Source organism: Pempheris klunzingeri, chromosome 7 (genome assembly GCF_042242105.1).
Source record: "Pempheris klunzingeri isolate RE-2024b chromosome 7, fPemKlu1.hap1, whole genome shotgun sequence".
In the NCBI taxonomy this organism is placed as follows: Eukaryota; Metazoa; Chordata; class Actinopteri; order Acropomatiformes; family Pempheridae; genus Pempheris; species Pempheris klunzingeri.
Genome location: NC_092018.1, coordinates 21,640,393 through 21,659,065, shown reverse-complemented (window position 1 = coordinate 21,659,065; position 18,673 = coordinate 21,640,393). Strand labels below are relative to the sequence as shown.

The window sequence follows — 18,673 nt, the reverse complement described above, 5'->3', positions numbered from 1 at the left end:
GACCATTATGTCCACGACATCGTCACAAATCAGGCTGGATTATAAACTTGAAAATTTACCCTGATGGTGGATGCATGGGTGAAACCAAAGGATCTCCAAAGTCTTCAGCCCAAATCTGATGACAATCCATTCAAATGTTGTCGTGGCATTTGACTCCAAACCACAAATATCAACCAGTGAGCCAGTGAGGCAGTGATCACCAAAGTCAGTAGAATTCGCTGTGAGGAAACCATGAATAAGTTTTCAGAACCAATATATCTTGTAGATGTTGGGATGTTTCACTGGACAAAGTGAGAACTCTGGGGAGGGCAATCGATCCAACAGCTAAAGCCAGGGGATTTCTGTGCTGCTATTTCTTACTTAAAGACATTTATGTCACTACGAATATACGCACCGGCAAGTTTAAATCAGCCAATATTGGCCTGGCCAATTCCTCAATCTGGTTTCTAATATCAATTGGTTGTACATGATTTGATGAAGATTCGTTCATGTACGTTGCACCACTAAAGCACAGTATCAAATTTAGTCTTTAGCCATAGTTAATTACCTAATGATGTGCTCACGTGGTGGATGTTGCTAAATAAAGTAATGCTTATCAAATTGCTTCAAAATAATTGATACAGGGAAACTTGGGACCATTATTTCAGCACAGGAGCACTGGTTGGTCTCCGGGTGCCTGGTCCTGAGCCATGTTTCAGCTGTCAGTCTCCACTATAAGAATTTGGCCTTAGGCTGCTACTGAATTAGAAACCAGTGGAAAGCACTTCTAGTGATCACGTCCATGTGGGTCAGATTGATCACTATAAGCAGGTGATTATTCTAACCAAGTTCTTCTTTTTCAATTTCTGTTTCTTGCAGATTACCATCTAATTGACATTTGTATATTTATAACATGAACATAAAGTAATGAAACAGATCACTTTGCTTTTCGAGCTGCTGCGGGCGGCTTCAACCAGGGCCGCCTTGGCCTCGCAGTGGCATTCGTTTTCCGCGCCCATCACCAGCAGCCGTGACTGTTTCTCATCGCTGCTGCATTTTGTCTGCATGTTTTTTTCATTGTGAGAAAATGACTTTGTTCTGCCACGATTTCAATGTGCACGCAGCAGCAGATGGGTTACCACCAAGCAAAGGATCATGGGAGTACAGTAAAACAAGTAGAATTACCCAAAGACACTTCGACACGCTGACTGGAGCCAGGGATCCAACCATCATCATCACCATTTTGAGCCATATAAGCAGTTGATCACTGTAACCACGATAACCGTAAGACATTTCTACATTCAGATCTTTTTTTCAATAGCTTCAGACGGTAGTAAATGTGAAAAAGGAACAGCAGAACCAATTTTCAAAACATTTCCTGGTTGAAGTTTCTGACTTTGCAGCGCTTTTTGAATCATTTGAGTCACAGCTGAATAAAAACAGAGACAGGTGCTTTCATTGAAATCATTTTCAGAATACTTATTGATGCATATGATGGCCAGTCACTTCACTAGAGGGCTGTTTGGACACATTATTAGCCAAGTGAATCTGGCCGTTGCAGTTTGGATAAGTCGGTACAGCTGTCTCATGTTTTACAGCTATCTTTCATGCTTTCTTCTCTGCTGATAGCTCTGATGATATCTATCTGAGACGTGAGAGCAAAAGAGAAATATGAAGGCAGCTATATGAAAAGAATATTACCAAGACTGAGACCAATGTAGGATTAGGATTTGACTCAGCACTGTTTGAGGAGTCAGTCTGTAACACCTGAAATTAATCTGCCTCGCCCTGCCATAAGGATTTGCAGTCAAAGAATTTCATTAGTTTATCATTCACTGGGGAGTTCAAGTGTCCCATGCTGATCACAAGAATGGAAATCGACAGGAGAATATACAGAATGTACAGAATATTGGCAGGCTCAATCCACAGTTGGTGCTGTCTGCTGTAAAACACCTGGGCACTTATTGATGGCGATGGAGGATTGCAAAATTCCCTTGGAAGGTCCGTAGTCATTTTGCCACAATCCCGACAAAGAAATAGTGATTCTGTGGCAGGTGGCTAGTTGCTTCCATGGCTTGCTGACACTAAATCCTCTGACTAAGTTTGTGAGCGCTGACACCGCCCTCAGCAGTAAACTCATCTTTGGGTATTTACTGTTTTTCAAGAAAATGTGACCACCGGACAGTTTGTGCTGTCCATGTTAACTCAGACTGAAGCTCTCGCTCTGTAGCAAATTTGTGTATATTAGCTCTCACTTATATCTTTATATTAACTTTGTAAGCAGTTGTGTCTCACACTGGATTGACTGATATTAAGTGACTGACTGTTTGAACTTTTTGGCCAGAGGGAAACTCCTAAGGAAACCTGCTTGCTAAGGCGCTCCTCCATAGTCACCAGCTAGTCACTAACTTTGTCTGTTAGGTGCTGGGCAGGTAGTGCGCAGTGGGTTGTCGTAGAGCGTTTCGGTAAAAACACCTGTCTGCTCTTGGGGATGAGGTCGATGAGACCGGTGAGACGGCACTTTCAGATGATAATTCACTGTGGGTCTGTCAGTACGAGTGAACCCTTTAACTTGAACAAGATCTAACTCTGTTATCACAGTAAAATGAAAAATACAAAGATTTAGTAATACATGGAATCCAGCTCCAGTTTCGGATTAACATACAGCAAGGTCATATCTGTAAAAAGAAATGAATCATTAAAGCAGCCTCCCAAACTTCGGCTTGATGCTACTCACTGTAAAGCAAACCAAGAATTGCACATGATTAAGATTCATGTCGGCCTCAGGAGATTAGGAGACTGAGTGTAGGTGGGTTTTTCTCGGCTCCGTCCCCTGAAGTAAACTCTGTCCTATTTCCTGTTGAGAAGAACCCTCAGAGCTTCCTGGCACGGTTGCCATCGAGGCCTCCCTGTCTCACCAGATCTGGAAGAGACTCTGCAGGGTGTCTGCTGGGAGAGCTGACTGATTCCCTGGGTGCTGGGCGTAAACTGGTCCCCCTCCCACACATATGTCCAGCACAGTGGGGGTAGCTGTCACTCATCACTGCCGCCTCTCTTGGCACTTCCCTAATCGAGATTCCTGCTGCCACCCTGGGAGTGTGAGAGAAAATCAGCATCCACCTGTTTCTATCAGGGGGAAACTCTTTATCCTTGTTTGTTCTAAGAGAGGAGACGTGCTTATGCTGTTAGGACTCGTGCGTTCTCCTTTATGTGATTTTAATTGAGGCAGTTAAGCCTTCCTTGGAGGAAACTGGCTATTAAGCACTTGGAGTTGCACACAAACATGTTTCCATATAGAGTCCCAGTGTTCAGTGGTTACCCATGGAGCAGAAGGAAAGAGAAGGCGGAGGGGGGGGGGGGATTCATTGACCTTTCATTCCAGCATCTGTGGAGTGTGAATGTTATCATTGGTGAGCAGCGAGCAGACAAAACTCTCTCCTTCACAAACTGCAGAAGCCGTATCACGTGTGTGTGTGTGTGTGTGTGTGTGTGCATGCGTGTGTGAGCGGATGGTGTGTGGGTGTGTGTGTGGGGGCGTGGGAAGAAAGTATCTATCTGTGTGTCCATATTGTCATGTGGGGTATGTGTTTGTATGAGAGTTAGTGTGCAGTGTGTGTACCATCTGGGTATGTGCATACTTTGTTGTTTGTACTGCCTGTATTGGTGTTGCATGTACGCATATGTACATAATGAGACAGCGTTTGTGTGTGTGCTTCTGTGTGGTTTGGTTTGAGGATGATTGAGTGTGTGCGCGCCGAGGTGTGCGTTTGCATGTATTAATGCATGTGGGTTATGCACATTCGTATTGTGTTTACTGTGTGTGTCTTTGCATAGTTTAGAAGGTATATGTGTGGAGTCAGTGTATTTGTTGGTCTGACTGTGTGTGTGTGTGTGTGTGTGTGTGTCTGAAGGCCTGACTAAAGCAGATAAACAGCCACAGTCTTCACCTGCCAAGCTGCCCAGGGGGGCCTGTTGAAGTTTTGCCTGTGTGTGTGTGTGTGGTTAGGATGGGTTGCCAGGTGGACGGAGGGTTGAGCAAGGCAAACGGGCAGTGACACCTTCCCACCCCCGTAGCTACTCTGCTCCAGCACGGCGGCGTATATGTTGGGCTGAAACATAATGGCCTTTAAAGCCGGGAGTGATGTTATCGTTGCCCCGGGGTTGCTTTGTGAGCCAGTTAATGGGGTTGTTAACCGAATGTGTCCCGGACAATACACTTCACATATACACACACCCTCTAACCACCATCTCAGACTGCTCGGGGGGGAAAGGAGGGGCTATAACTTCTCCTTTTCCTAGAGATTTTATTAGATTAGATTAATATTACATTTTATTTTGCTTTACCACATGTTTGCTCCCTGGGCTGGGCTGACCTGAGCCATCACATAAACACTGATACATTACACACTGGTACAGTACTAGTGTTTTTAATGCCCAATTTTTACCCTTGACAAGGTGTGTGGCGACACTTACCCAAGATGCGGAACAACTCCAGAAGCCACTCAGGACTGCATGAATTCAGAAGAACAAAATCAGTGGAAGGTTTTTGCTTTGACATTTATGCCTCTATTAGATAGACCGGAAGAGTTGGGTATAAAACAACAAGAGGTCATGGCTGGATTCGAACCGAGGTGTTCTGGTTATGTCATCTCGGATAGGATGGGATCTCTAGGATGATCATAAAATGTCCTTGTACCCTTGATGTGTGCAGGCCACCAGTGCTCCCTAAAGGTTCACTGTTTTCACTCTATGCCTATATCCAGGCGCAGGTCACATTAGGAATATACTACACAGTATTCCTCTCCCCCAGCCACTTCCTCCAGCTAGTGCTGCTTGTATCCTTGACTTCATCCAGAGCTGTTGAGCGTGGGTGAGGGTTTGAAAACCAAGATCTTCACCTTCAGGTTCATATCCCTTCTCACCGGTATCCAAGGTATAGTCGTCTGTCAAAGGTGAACAATGGCTGTCCACACTTGTCACTGTGTTGTCCAGTGATTTATTCCTGTTTTATGGACACCTGAACTGGTATCTGGGAATACAGACATAATGAAATAATAAATGAAATAAATGTACAATATAAACATAGCGTAAAGAGCAGGTTTTGCCTCTCCAAATCAACATAGTAGAAATAAATGTACCAATGTACCACTCTGCCTGCTACTGGCTAAATATGAACATATGATGCTTATGGAAAATGGCCAAACTACAAGGAACAACAGTAGGATAGACCACAAACCCTGAGTATGCAACATACGTTCGGCCCATGTTGTAAAGTATACACCAAGCACACACCGTTCTTTGTTCTGTTCTGTTCTCCTTTGCTGGCTTTACTATTGCTAACCACTTGCTTTGCAGCACCAGCAGTATTTGGGACATAGGGGACATGCAACTATATATAACAACAACCTGTCCTAAACAACACACCCGAGGGGGCGACAGGACCGATCCTGTCCGTACAAACAGGTGCAAAATGGCTCAGTCCATTGCAGCTACCGCTATGGGGTGATGGATTAGTGCAAGTGCAGAGAGAACCGCGGTTTAACACAGTGCTTTCATGCCTCCTCTTAAGCCCTGTTCAGACCTGCCACATTGGCATACGTCTTTCATGATTCAATCACAGGTGGACAGCTCGAAGTACAGGTGTGAATCAATCAATCAATCAATCTTTATTTATGTTGCACCAGTTCATCCAAGGCGTACTGAGGACACACTGAGATCTGATCGCTCCGACCACATTCAGAGGACGTCTCGGCTGCAGTGTGTACACAGTGTGGTCACATGGAGGAGCACCAACTATCAGAGCTAAAAGATGTGTGTGCTGTGCATTTAGGGATGTTTTCGGTGAGCTGTATGTCTGTCCTCTGAGCCCCGTTATTCAGCATAAGCAATGAGTGAATTTTAAAACCTCAATCTCTCTTTTCTATGGATCTGATTTGGAGTGCGATCTTAACCCTTTGAGGGTCTTCAGCACTTTCTAGTGTGTTATGATTTTTATTTTTAGCATATTTTATCAGTTTTTCATGCATATTGCTTATAATTTTGCAAGATGGTGAATTTTTCAGAGTTCTCAATTTTTTTCATGTATTTTTTGTGTATTTTAGACCATAAAATGATGCGCATCATGACAAAAACATGGCAATTTAAGGGTTAATTTTTTAAAAAACTAATTAAAATTTGATATGTATGATTAGGGCTGATGCTGGTCTAAAAAACTATTTAAAAAAAATTTTAAAAAAAGAAAGATTTTTAACATTTTTATGGCTTGTTTTTATGCATACACATTTATGTGTGTAAGGATCTTTAACGTGATTATTTCTGAGGACCTTCAAGGGGTTAAAGATGCAATAATCATTTTTATTGAAATGTGATGCTGTGATATTGTAGGCAGGCAAACTGACTTTTAAAAGGTAATTGTTATTTGAATAGAGGAATCATTGCTAATAGATTGATTTATACTATAAATAAAACTAATAATAACTCATAAAATGTCCACACTCTTTTCTAAATATTTGTACAGATGCTATGCGTGCGGTCCTGAGGTCCCCCCCGCTGGGAACCCCCCACACTGTGGCTGATCCTGTCTGTGTAGATGACAAACAGAATCAAGGGACAAGCCTGTTAGAGCCTAACGTCCACTGAGAACACGTTTGACTTCCTGTGCAGAACCTTGACACAGCTGTTGTCACTGTTTTTCCTCTCTGCTCATTTGACAGTGCTGCATCTCAACAAAATTACTTGCACTTGCAGATAAGATTAAGCTAATACATTTGTAATTCAGGCAACTTTTTTCTCTAAAACACAAAGGATTGCAGTCCTGGTGATTAGAATTAATGTGCTCAATATGGAGGAGCAAAAGGCATTTTAGAGATGCTACCTGAAGCAGAAACAGAAAAGGGATGACTGTGGAAACATAAACTCAACACCAGCACCCTCCCTCCAGAAACCACTGCTGAATCCAGTTACAGAGAAAATACTTAAAACTATAAAAGTTAGTGATGACTTTTCACTTGAGTGGGCCGACTTGATGTATCAATCTGCATTCAGCTTGTCACCCAGGGAATAACAAAACTTCTTTTTTACAAGGCACTGTAGTTGTAATTGCTGCTGTTTCCCACCATTGCTGTTTAGTGTCACTTGCCTTCTCACCAGTTGTTAGCGGTACGTTTTGGGTTTGTCAGGCTTGATTTCACATTTTGCAGGCTTGAAATCGAGTATCATTTCAAGGAGACATGGCTGTGGGTTGGGACTGTCTCCAGTTTCAGAGCTGAGAAGTGGGCACAGGGCCTAATGGAGTTGGGAGATAAAAGTTTCTTCTTTCAGGGAGGAATAAAAAAAATGATAATCAAATATCCTTCCCCAAAAAGGGAAGTGAAAGTGAAACAGGCTCTAATGGCTCTATGCACATACTCGTATGTGTGTGTAATGTGTATGTCTGTGTGCCTACGAGTTTTGCTCGTATGCAATATGAATGTGGGCAGAGTCAAATGGCTAATTTAGGGATTCATTTTGAACAAAGCCTCAGTACTTTAAGTGCTCCGGTTACTCAAAAGTTTTCAGAACAGTACCTGCAAGATTTTTCTGCCAGCATTACATCCTGGGGTGAAAACAAGCCCTACTTGGTGAGCTGGAGCAGACATAACGACATCCTGACGTTAATGTACTAACACTGTTCTGAGATCTTGAGTTCAGTGTCCCCAGTTTTACTTGAGAACTCTGCCATGGCTCTTCCAGCATGTGGCGGGCACACAGGCGCAGGCAGGCAAGACAGATAAAGGAGAATCATGGTTATCATTGTTGGGCTTCACCAGAAATGGTGAGGACTACATGTTCTGTCTGTTGAACAAAGGACTCCCTCTCTGAATTCAGTTTCCCAGAGTCCTTAAGTTTTCACACATAGGTGCTAAATCACCCCTGGACCCAGCTTTACAGCCACCATTGGCCAGAGTGGGACACCCTACAACCTCAGGCCACAAAACCAGATAACCCCCACTAAACTTCCTCTTTTCAGCTCCGGACCTCAGAGGGTCAACTGAGCTAAGCTCAGCGCTCCCTTTGTGGCTCTCTCTGGACCCATGAAGGTCTAACAGCGGAGGAGAGATCAACTCTCTCTGATGTCCACCTGAACATGTCTAGTATCACTGAAGTGCCATATGATGAGTTTTTACAATAGCCTAACTCATCCTGAAAAGAAGAATATATGGCAGCCCCAGTTAAGATATCCGGTGACTGTGAGACTGAAAATTAGTAAAATCCAAGCTGAAAGAAAGAGTTTAAACAGTTAACCCTTTAATTCTTGGCCCTTCTTTGTAAGTTGCTGTAAAGCATAAATACACGTGGAAAGTAGGGGTGCCTCCAAAATCAGGCATAAGCATCAGTTAAACTTGTGTTGGCTCTCTCCATTGCAGCGTTCCTGCCTGTAGCTGCTGTGGCTGCTTGCACAGACATTTTGTTGGTGCGCATGTTTGCTTGTAAACGCTCAGAAAGTGTTGTCAGTAGTTGTTGATATCTATTAGATATTAATGATCCTGACCACCAAACGCGAAGCAAGTTTTTTCCACGGGTTAATTGCAAATAACGTCAATGAGAAGATTAGTGAAGCCGTAGTTCAATGAAACTGATCTGAAAGACAAGGTAGAGCTGCTGCCCAGCAACAGACTCGGAGTTAACACAGTAACATATGGGCTAAGAGAGGCGACCTTAGTCAGGATGTGAGATTTTAGACATATTACTCAGCCCTACCTGGTTTATGACATCTACTAAGACATTTAAATGAAACACCACCTTTAAAATGAGGGCAGGGCTTTTCAAGTGAGGCTGATGAAGTCTAATTCCTTCTGCTTCAGAGCCAGTGGACCAGTATTTTGGGTTTGCCAGTACATTACCATCTAATGCTATGAGAAGATCTATGAGTTAGCAACCCAGTCCTTTCTTACTTTTATTGGATGCTTGGCAGAGGAGAACCAGAGGAAATATGTGGAAAAGAAGAAAAATGGGACATGGGACAAAACCTCTCTTCTGAACTCAAACCCATAAAGTTCAAACCTATTAAGCAGAGATGATCCAATGCAACCTTTTAGTGAAGGTTTTGTCATCCACATCCAAGATGATAAAAACTTACAGCAGTGACACTTTCCTCTCCTTAGGATCTCAGAACAGCCAAAACTTAGTTTGTATTTCAGCCATCTTGCCAGTCTTCTCTGAGTGATTCAACGTTTTTGGATGGATTTATCTAGTGACTCAGGAAACTATGAAGAGTGGGGGTGGGAAAGGGGAGTAGAACAGATCAAGTGGTTTCCTCTAATGAGCCCTGTCAACAGTGTTCTGCCTATAAACAAATAGGGCTGACAGATGACACAGTGGCAGCAGTCGTCTCCGTCTCTCTGGCAAACCACCTGTCGGCGCCGGTTTGGACTCCAGGAAATGTGTTGCCGCCGCCACCGTTCTCTCTCTCTCTCTCTCTCTCTCTCTCCATCACTCAGTCTGTCTTCTCTCTTCACTTGCGTTTCTCTAAAACACGGGCTAGCACTTTCTAGGGCATCATGGAAAGTCATTAGTCATTATTTTCTCTGCTGTCTCTCTTCCCACACATACACTGTCACTTGCCAGCTCTCTGCCGCCGCTCGAGAAATTATGAATTATGCTTGTGTCTCACTCTCTACAGGGGCTGCGACTCAGAAGCACCAACCATAGAGCTGCTTCTTTGTTTATTCCTCCTCTTAAACGTGGCATTTTCCCCCTCCAGGCCCGTCAATCACAATTTAAACTACCCCAGCCACCACACACACCTCACAATGCACCATATTGAGACGAACAGCCTAATTTGTATCAGCATTTCACAACTTGTCAACTGTGTTTGGTGTGACAAAAAGTAAGAAGCCCACTTTTCTGCTGTTGTCATTTATACCCAGCACAGTGCAGACCGCCTGCAACTAAATGTTCTCCATTTCTTAATTTTACCATGAACACCAGCAGGAATCCGTTGGTGTAACCCCGCTGCTATTCACTTGGGTTTAATTGGTATTCACTCGGAAATCTGCTCAGTGCCTCACAAGCTGTGCAGCCGCAGTGTGAGTCTGTTTGATTTTAGTAAGAGCATGTCAGATTAGAGTGTTATTTATCAGAAAGAGTGGATGCACAAGAGCCATAAGAGCCAGCTGCGGACGGGTTTGGGTTCTGGTCTTACAGTCCCCAGCACATTGCATGTCCCTTTCCTTTAATCCAGCTGTGGGTATAAGGCCTGCGGGCGGCAGAAGGCTCTAAGCAGCAGTGAGAAAACACTTGCGACAGGCCCTAAGCCGATGACTCAGATTAAAAATGGGTTCTGTATACCTTCTGAAGCTATGTGACAGGGTGACGAACACTTCCAACTGGGGTCTTGCAGCGTGTTGCTTAAGAGGATTTTCAAATACAGAGTGTATTTTTTTCTTTTCTTATAAAGCATTCAGTAGAAGAGGAGCATTCAGCAGCGTGCTGTTTGAATGCCTTTTGTGTTACATAATATAGCATATTGTCCTTATGTTGCTTGCACAGCAAGCCTACACATGCTCTTTGAAGTGGTAAAGTGTAGTCCAAATTATTGATGCTAATTCTGCTACAGCTGATTTAGCTTCCCTCTTGTTAGCAGCACTGAACACTCAAAACATACAGTCGAGGCCCCTGAGGGACTATGTTTCTGCCAATTTCCTTAGCGAGGAGGGGGAGAATGCACTGACTTAGGAAGTGTGTCAGCCTTTCCTAAGAACTTATGCATAACTAATCCTGTAAAACCCATTGATCGGTGACGAAAGCCTTTAGACGTATTGAGGTATTGATTAAGGACCCTGTAAGGACCCTTATTTAGAATGCAGGCCTTTCCTATTTCAGTTCTCTCCATTAACTGTGCACATGCCTAAAACAAGGCCTGAGCATGCCTGTAAGACCCAAATTCAAACCCTTTACGTAGCACAATGGCCCAACCCAGATGTGACACCTGACGCTGAACCTGTTGGAATCAGGGTGGGCAGAAGACTGTAAGGGAATCTAACAGTATACAGTTTATAACAGTCTTACTGTCTCTGCTGTCTCAGGGCTGAAGGTGCGTGAGGTGATGATCAACGTGTCCCGTCAGCAGGTAGAAGATTTCCACGGGCCCGAGGACTACTGGTGTCTCTGTGTGGCCTGGAGCCACCTGGGCACTTCCAAGAGTCGCAAGGCCACTGTCCGCATCGCCTGTGAGTATGGAAACACCTCAGTGAGCCGCCCTGGAGCAGCTATGTCACAAAACTTACTGTAGCTGCATTTGGCAGTATGCAACAACTGTCGCAGTAAGCAGAATAGTCTGATGCATCTCCAAATGACGCTGGGACAAGATAAAGTATTTTGTCTTTGGCCTTACTGTCTACATCACTCCCAATTTGTAGCTTTCTCTTTAGCATTAAGATGCTAAATGGTTAACAACACAGAACGGTCCAGGATTAAGTGACATTTACATCAATCACATACTTAGGACCTGACTGACCTGATTACTGCTTTTATGTAGTTTCACCAGAGCAGAAGATAAAGAAATAAAGCATTCAAGTGCAGTGAAAGAAAGTGTGACTGGCTGTCAGTAACTTGAAAGAAGCTGTAAATGTTCCCCCAGAGTCCCCTGTGTCATTATGATCATGTGGAATGACAGGTCACCAAAACTGATTTATAGTGTCTGCCTGTATGATTTTAGTCCCGAACAGACTGGAGCTAAAAGACAACAGACCCGTTAAAAATTCTGCTCGAAACTGTGTGAACAAAGCAAGCTGACATTGTCTTAGCGGAAAATGAATCAGATTTATCAACAGTGAAATAATCGATTCCCAGCAACTAATGGTGTCTGATGAAGCTCAGACACAATCAGCTGCTCACAGCAAGTGCCGTCCAAATCCAGCATCGCTGCCAGAGGGTGTTGTAGCTTATCTACAAGCCCTCCTATGAGTTGAGTTTGATGTTGATTTTTCTTTATACAGCCCTGGAGAGCAATCATGTACTGAAGAAGCCTTTTCTTGTCATTTGAAGAAAATAAGAATTTGAGTTCAAAGATGATGATGATGATGTAGTGATGAAATCTTCGTCTGCGAGGGTTAGCATATCATTGTGTTTTCACTGACTTTGCACTTAGCTACCTGCCAGCTGCGTTAAGGTTTTGAGGCACTATTGTAGAGTTTTCCTCCTGTGTGTAGATCCCTTCTATGCAGAGAATCTCTCATGATCATAGGGAGCGGGAAACCCATTCATTACCCCCAGTCCCACTTTCCAAAAAGGATGATATTGTAAAGGTTTTCAGCAGATAGCAGCAGCACAGTAGCGTATCAAAGGCCATTTTAAAAATGGACGGGAATGGGATCCATCACTATTGTATGCACAAGAATGCCCAGGGTGATCAGAGCACTGTATCCTCCAAATCGCCTTGTCAACAGATTACCCAGCACAAGGTCATGAGATCCCCTCTATCTTGTGCGTACTGTTGTGGGTTTTGAAGGTCGTGGCATGGAGAGTGGGGGCCAGGTCAGCGTGTGGGCTGCTGAAGAGGATTGAAACCAGGCTGACTGAAACACTTGATATCTGACAGCTGCCTCTTATCTCCCCACACAGACCTGAGGAAGAACTTTGAGCAGGACCCCCAGGGGAAGGAGGTGCCAATCAACGGGATGATCGTTCTGCACTGTCGCCCTCCAGAGGGGGTGCCTGTGGCAGAGGTAAGGCCGCCGCTCCTCGCTCCTCCCCCCACTTATACTCCACTGAGCAGGTCTGCATCAGAGTGACCATCGTTATTCTGTGAGAGTACCTGCTCAGATTCTACCTTCAGCTCTGCTTTCTCTGACCTTTGAAAGACTGATATAGTTGTGTTGGATACCAACACTAAGTGCACATAAACATTTAGAGGTGAATGCCTCAGTTCTAAAGTGAGGTAGCCACATGAGAGGAAGAAGATTCGCAGCATAAATTTTAATCAAATCGTCTCCAAACAATATGTATCAATAAAATATCAGAGTCTCTTCTCACATTCAGTTTATAGCACCATTAGCCCTCGCCACTCTTGTGAGTTCACTCTGAGGGAAACATCTGGTTTAAAGTGGGTCAGGCCACAATGAATGGTCCAATTACAGTTTTGGAGGGGTATTTAAGGCAGCGGGTATGGTGGGACATTGCTCTCTCTCCTTTTGGATTCTGTAGTTGGATCCATCAGCAGCTGCTACTATGGTTGGTGACAACATGAACATCATGAAAGGGAATCTCATCATTATGCCTGCTGGTTACAACATGGACATCCACATCTGTGAATATACAATGTGTAATTGTATCAAGGATGTGATTCATGAAAGATACCAGCCATCTTTCACTAGTCTGGATCCGGAATCTGGAGGTTTTTTTTCTTGTGTGGGTCCTATGTGGAGTGATATTTACACAGATCATTATCTATCTGATTATTCATCCCCTGAATGCACGACTCTTATGTCACCCAGGTTTGTGAGCATCTGCTTCAGTAGTGGTTTGTCTTTGACGCCTCCTCATCCAGCTAATCTGTCATTTTGGTACCAGCTGAGATAAAGAACCTCTGAGAGCTGAGAATGAGCATAGTTTGGTTTCTTGCTGCCAAGATTGCGATGCATTTCCCACTCTGCTGGATCTGACTACATCTGATCATCAGCAGTGGAAGATCAGAGTGACCTTACAGATCAGCCTTTGTGGGCTAGGGTGATGGTGTACATCAGGGGGGTCAAACTCAATCGAAGAAAGGGCCAAAATTTAAAACACGGTCTAAGTCGGAGGCCAAACGGGCTCAACATTTAGTGAAGACTCTAATAGTGACTCTTTTATTATAGTATATAATATATATTTTAACCAGAAATATGAATTTAAACAGCCAAACTTCAACAACTTTTCCTCAATAAAATAAATAGAATTTTAAATAATTTTTTTCTTTTTTGTACTATCCTTGTCTCATAGTGTTGTCTTATATTTATATTCATTAACCCTTCAGAGTCTGGGGTGAAACGGCGTTTTTTTTTACTACTTTTCATTTTACCTTTGTGTTTCCCATTAAAACTGCTTAGCTTGCCTTTCTTTGTGTCTTTCTTTTCAGCACAACCTCACCTATGTGATTCTACGTAGTATTTATTTATTTTGACATAATATATGGACACACTGTATGTAAAAGTGCAAAAGAAACACAAAATCCGAGTAGGAACTAGTTGGATCTTTGGAGGAGCGGGGGTCTGCGCGGACACCTCCTCTCGTTCGTCTTGACGCGCAGCATCCACTTCAGAATCAGAATCAGAATCTGAGTCTTCCTCAGAATCAGAACGTTCTTCCCCAGATTCAGCATCTTCTAACTCGTAGAAGAGCTGTAGTGCGCGACTTCGGCTCTTCATAAATTTAGTCTTAATAGGCCGATCGACAAAATTCAAACACTTGTAAAAAGTTTGAAGTGTCCGCTTTCCAACAGTCTTTGAATTGAGCACCTGCGTGCTTGTGTCACAGCTTTACGTTTTCAAACGTGCAACATGTGACTTTGACGCCGTGTAGCGGTCCTAGACTCCGAAGGGTTAATTATGGCCACAGCAGCTCCACAAACAAGACACACAGGTTCACCTCCGATATCGACAAACAGGTAAAATTCTGCCCCCCACCTGCTTTGAAAGTCTCTGTTTTCAAAGTCCACTTTTCGTTTGCCCATTTATTTTGGGGGGGGGGGCTAGCTTAATGGCGCGTTTCCACTAGTACCTACTCCGAGTAGAGCTGAGTAGGTTCTAGTGGAAACGCGCCATAAGTGTTGCTATAACAGCGCTGATTGGTGTGTCATTATACCTGCGGGAGGAGGGGCTGCTGCACGGGTCCTGACTAGCGCGGCAGCTGCTCAGTGCATTGTGGGATTTGTAGTATTAGAGGTGGGAGTGCTGTTTACCGACGGGGCCGTTCTTAATAGTCACGTGAAATTCTCCAAAAAAATGCCAGGATAAAGCCTTATCCAGGTTTCTGAAACCAGGATACCAACCTGGCTTCATCTAGCTGGTGTGAGCCGTCCTCTCTCATGACTTTGCTGTAGAATTGAAATTCTGTATTGCTGTAGTTCATTGACATGAACATGAGTCTATGATTTACAATTCATTTTTCATTTTCTGTCTCCCACAATGAATCGCCACATCCCCCAATGAATCGCCACCTTATTGTGGTGGGGGAGTTTGAGCTGTGTTGTCGGGGACTATAGCCCCGGGGTTTGGAGCCCTGTGAACCCTGTGAGATGCAGTATTTAACATTGTCTGCTTGATTAACAGCAGCCCATCTTGGACTGTTGTTTGAATGCTTTCAGCATTTAAATCACGCCTGGTGGCAAGGTAAATGTTGGCTCCCAGTGGAACGGAGAATAGGTGCTTCTCACAGTGTGATCAACCTCTGGGAAATGACCTCTGGGGCAAATATATCACTTTAATGTCTCAGTGAAAAAGAGTCACCAATTGCACATTCCTCCAAAGGCGGACGTTCTCCTTCCATATTTGGTCCAGATAATCAGCATGAGCTGCATGGATGTGTAATCGTTGTGTGCAGGGAGCAGACTAAAGTGGAGGTCAACCTCCAGCACTGTGCCGGATAAATGATTCAACATGGAAATGGAGGAGTGATGACATTCCAGCGCCACAGTGGGGATAAAAATAGTTGAATCTGAGCGGTACAGACCAAATCACATCCTCCCATCTAGTCCTTTGTCAACACAAATGAGCCCAGCCACAAGAGACTGGAGTGAATAATGGAGAGAGCACATGGCAGATATCCTCAGCCCAGTCGATAGCAGCGCACCTCAGCCATGAAATATTGACGTGGCGTCCATGAGTGCGCTAGTGTGAGGTTTCAGAGTGCAGCATGGATGTTACTGTAGCAAACACAGCACGGACCTGATAGAATGGAGCCTGTGGTTTAGAGTGCAGTGTAAACACTGTGCCTCCAAACAGGCTGTGAGGAACCCCCCCTCCCCATCAGTGAGGATGTCTGGGTGACCTAATGAGTCTCCAGTCACTCAGTACAATCATTTTGTATCATGTGGTCCCAACCGTTTATTTAAGCAAGAGTCTGACACATAGCAGAAGTGTATTTGCATGAGATAGTGTTTAAGCAGATATGTTTCTCACTATAATCTAATTCTTTCCATTTTACCACTTGTCCCAATATCCTGTGAGTTTTCAAGCAACATTTGTCATGTTTTTTCAATTCCCATTTTGATTCCCCATAGTTGTCTCAAGTTTAAAGATCCCATCCAGACAAGTTTTAAGACATATAAAAACCATCACTAATACCAATAATAATATGGGTCTGACAGTTTTACCTCATTAAAAATGATCAAGGCTGCACGTAGTCTGTTTTTCTCAGTGAAAGAGCTAAAGTCTACGAGTACTAAGTTTAATTACAGGCCCCAAGATGTCTTCATCACAGATTTCAGATTGCTTCACACGTGTTTAAATCACATACTGGACCATGATGGGCTTCCATGCAAGCTGCGATGTCAAAAATTATGTCATATGTGCACATGTTAAACTGAGATAAAAAGGAATTTGTGCTAAAAACAGTGAAATTTACCCAGTCGGCTGACACCTCAGATAAACTTTGGGATGTTTCCCTTTACAGAGAGAGGATTGTGCATTTTGTAATGATTACAACACGACAAGCCTGTTTCAATGTTCATATGGGCAGCTGACTACCTGGAAAGTTGTGAAACTTTAAAGGTGAACATAGAGAAACTTTGCCACCTCAGCAAGTGAATGTGAGAGCAAAGGACAACCCATTTTCAGGGGAGGGGGCCCCAAAAATGACTAAATCCATTATGCAGTTATCAAAGCGGTTGTAGGTTGACAAATCAGTTCATCAGCTACTCGTTGCAGTTCAAATAAAATTGTACACTGCAAAACATCACCTTAGAATATCCAGTGAAAATGCTGGGAGTTAATGAAGGTAATGAAGCTGCACTTAATCCCATCACCAGTGTGAAAAACTGCATGAAGTAGCTGTTTTCTGCATGAACATCAAGCATGTGATGCTCTGCTTCATGGTTCTCAGCCATTTATATTTTATCACTGAGTGTAAGAAGGTATCATAACGTATTCATGAAGGATTTGAAACTAAGTTTGAAAACCGCAAGTGGTCTTGTGGCTGTGATTTCTTCTGAGGACATGTCAGTCCTAAGTCTAAGACTAAGTCTTATTTTTGTCCCTCTCTCGTCTTCCAGTCCAGTTTGATTGACTCTCTGAATGGTATCTGCTTGCTGTTCAGCTGCCAACAACCAGATGAGAGAAAATCTCAGATGATGAAAATGTTGATATATTCATGGAGCATCCCGTGGCCCGAGTTTCGCTTCTCATGCTACATTCAGGCTTTCCTTAACTTCTCCTTGGTGAAAATGGAAGCTCTGCAGACAATACTCAGGACCCTAAATCATCTCCTCTGCATGATCTCTTGGACAAAAAAAAAAATACCTTTATACATATTGATTTTGAGGTGACAGTGTACAGTTTTGTTTCATTATTCTAATGACAGGATGCCTCGACTGAACATTAATCAATGCTAAAACGGAGACGGTTGATGTTGCTGTTTGATACTACATTTCAGCCTTAAGTTCTTTTCATTCTTGGTTTCATTTTGTTTCGTTTTATTCGGGGTCCATGTAGCAATGCTCACGGCTGGAACCCAATTACATTTGTTCTCCTTCTTCTTCTCCTCCTTCTTCTTCTTATTTTTATCCATTAAAAGTATAAAAACTGTAAGACCTACAAACAGCAAATTGGCAGGTGGGCTGCAAATTCCGCCCATTATTAAAACATATGAAATAACCCTCATTGACCTCAAAGTGGCGCTGTAAAAATGAAGTTTAAATTAAAACAATTATGTTGAAAACATCTGCAACTACAGTCAAAATTATTTCATAATTTTAATCTCTCAGGTCACCTGCATCTTTGCTCCAATGTTCTTCTGCTGTCAAATGTCAAATTGTACGACCCCCACCATGACGAAACTTGGCCAGTTGTCTTAAAACTGAGTCAGTATCATACACAGACTTTGCTGATCTTAAATTGTCACAGGAATTTTAGTGTTAATGTTAATGTCCGTTGTTAAATTGAGTCCATTTTGTCAGTCCATTTTGTACGAGCCAGCCAGTTCTTATCAAAAAAGCTACAAATGAGGTCAAGTGAAGTCTTCACTGAAGATCACAAGCTGTATCAAGTAGATTAATATACAGTTGCACCTAAAATTATTCAAACCCCATCGCAAATTATGTGTACTAGCAACATTTACAAACTTTCAACTTTCAAACATGAACAATTGAAACAGCTCAACACAACTAATATCACAGGTGGTTTCTCCAAAGTCAACACAATATGTCACTTTTAATGACTGCTGCAGTGAATAGAATCCCTCATAAGAGTCTTAAGCACACCTGATGTGACTGATCAAGGGCCTCATTAGTTGCATCAGGTGTGCTTGAGACAGAACACATCAAATACCTGGACTGGGTTTGTTCACAGTGACGTTTGGCTGCATGTTAGAAATATGGGTAAGTCAAGAGAATTGTCCAACAAGTTAAGAGAGGAGATCGTTGCCTTGCACAAACAAGGTAAAGGATAGAAAAAGATGGCAAAGGCACTGAATGTTCCTGGATATACTGTCAGAAGCATAGTTAACATGTTCACAGCTAAAG

The 18,673-nt window shown here is 43.2% G+C and overlaps 1 protein-coding gene across 1 annotated transcript in view; it reads left to right on the top strand.

The window, feature by feature from the left end:
* unc5db (unc-5 netrin receptor Db) overlaps positions 1–18,673 on the top strand; it is a 148,999-nt gene that overhangs the window by 79,406 nt on the left and 50,920 nt on the right. Inside the window, exons 3-4 of the mRNA XM_070833471.1 lie at positions 11,046–11,189; positions 12,583–12,686. Of these exons, the coding sequence (XP_070689572.1) occupies positions 11,046–11,189; positions 12,583–12,686 (248 nt within the window). The remainder of the gene's footprint in view (positions 1–11,045; positions 11,190–12,582; positions 12,687–18,673) is intronic.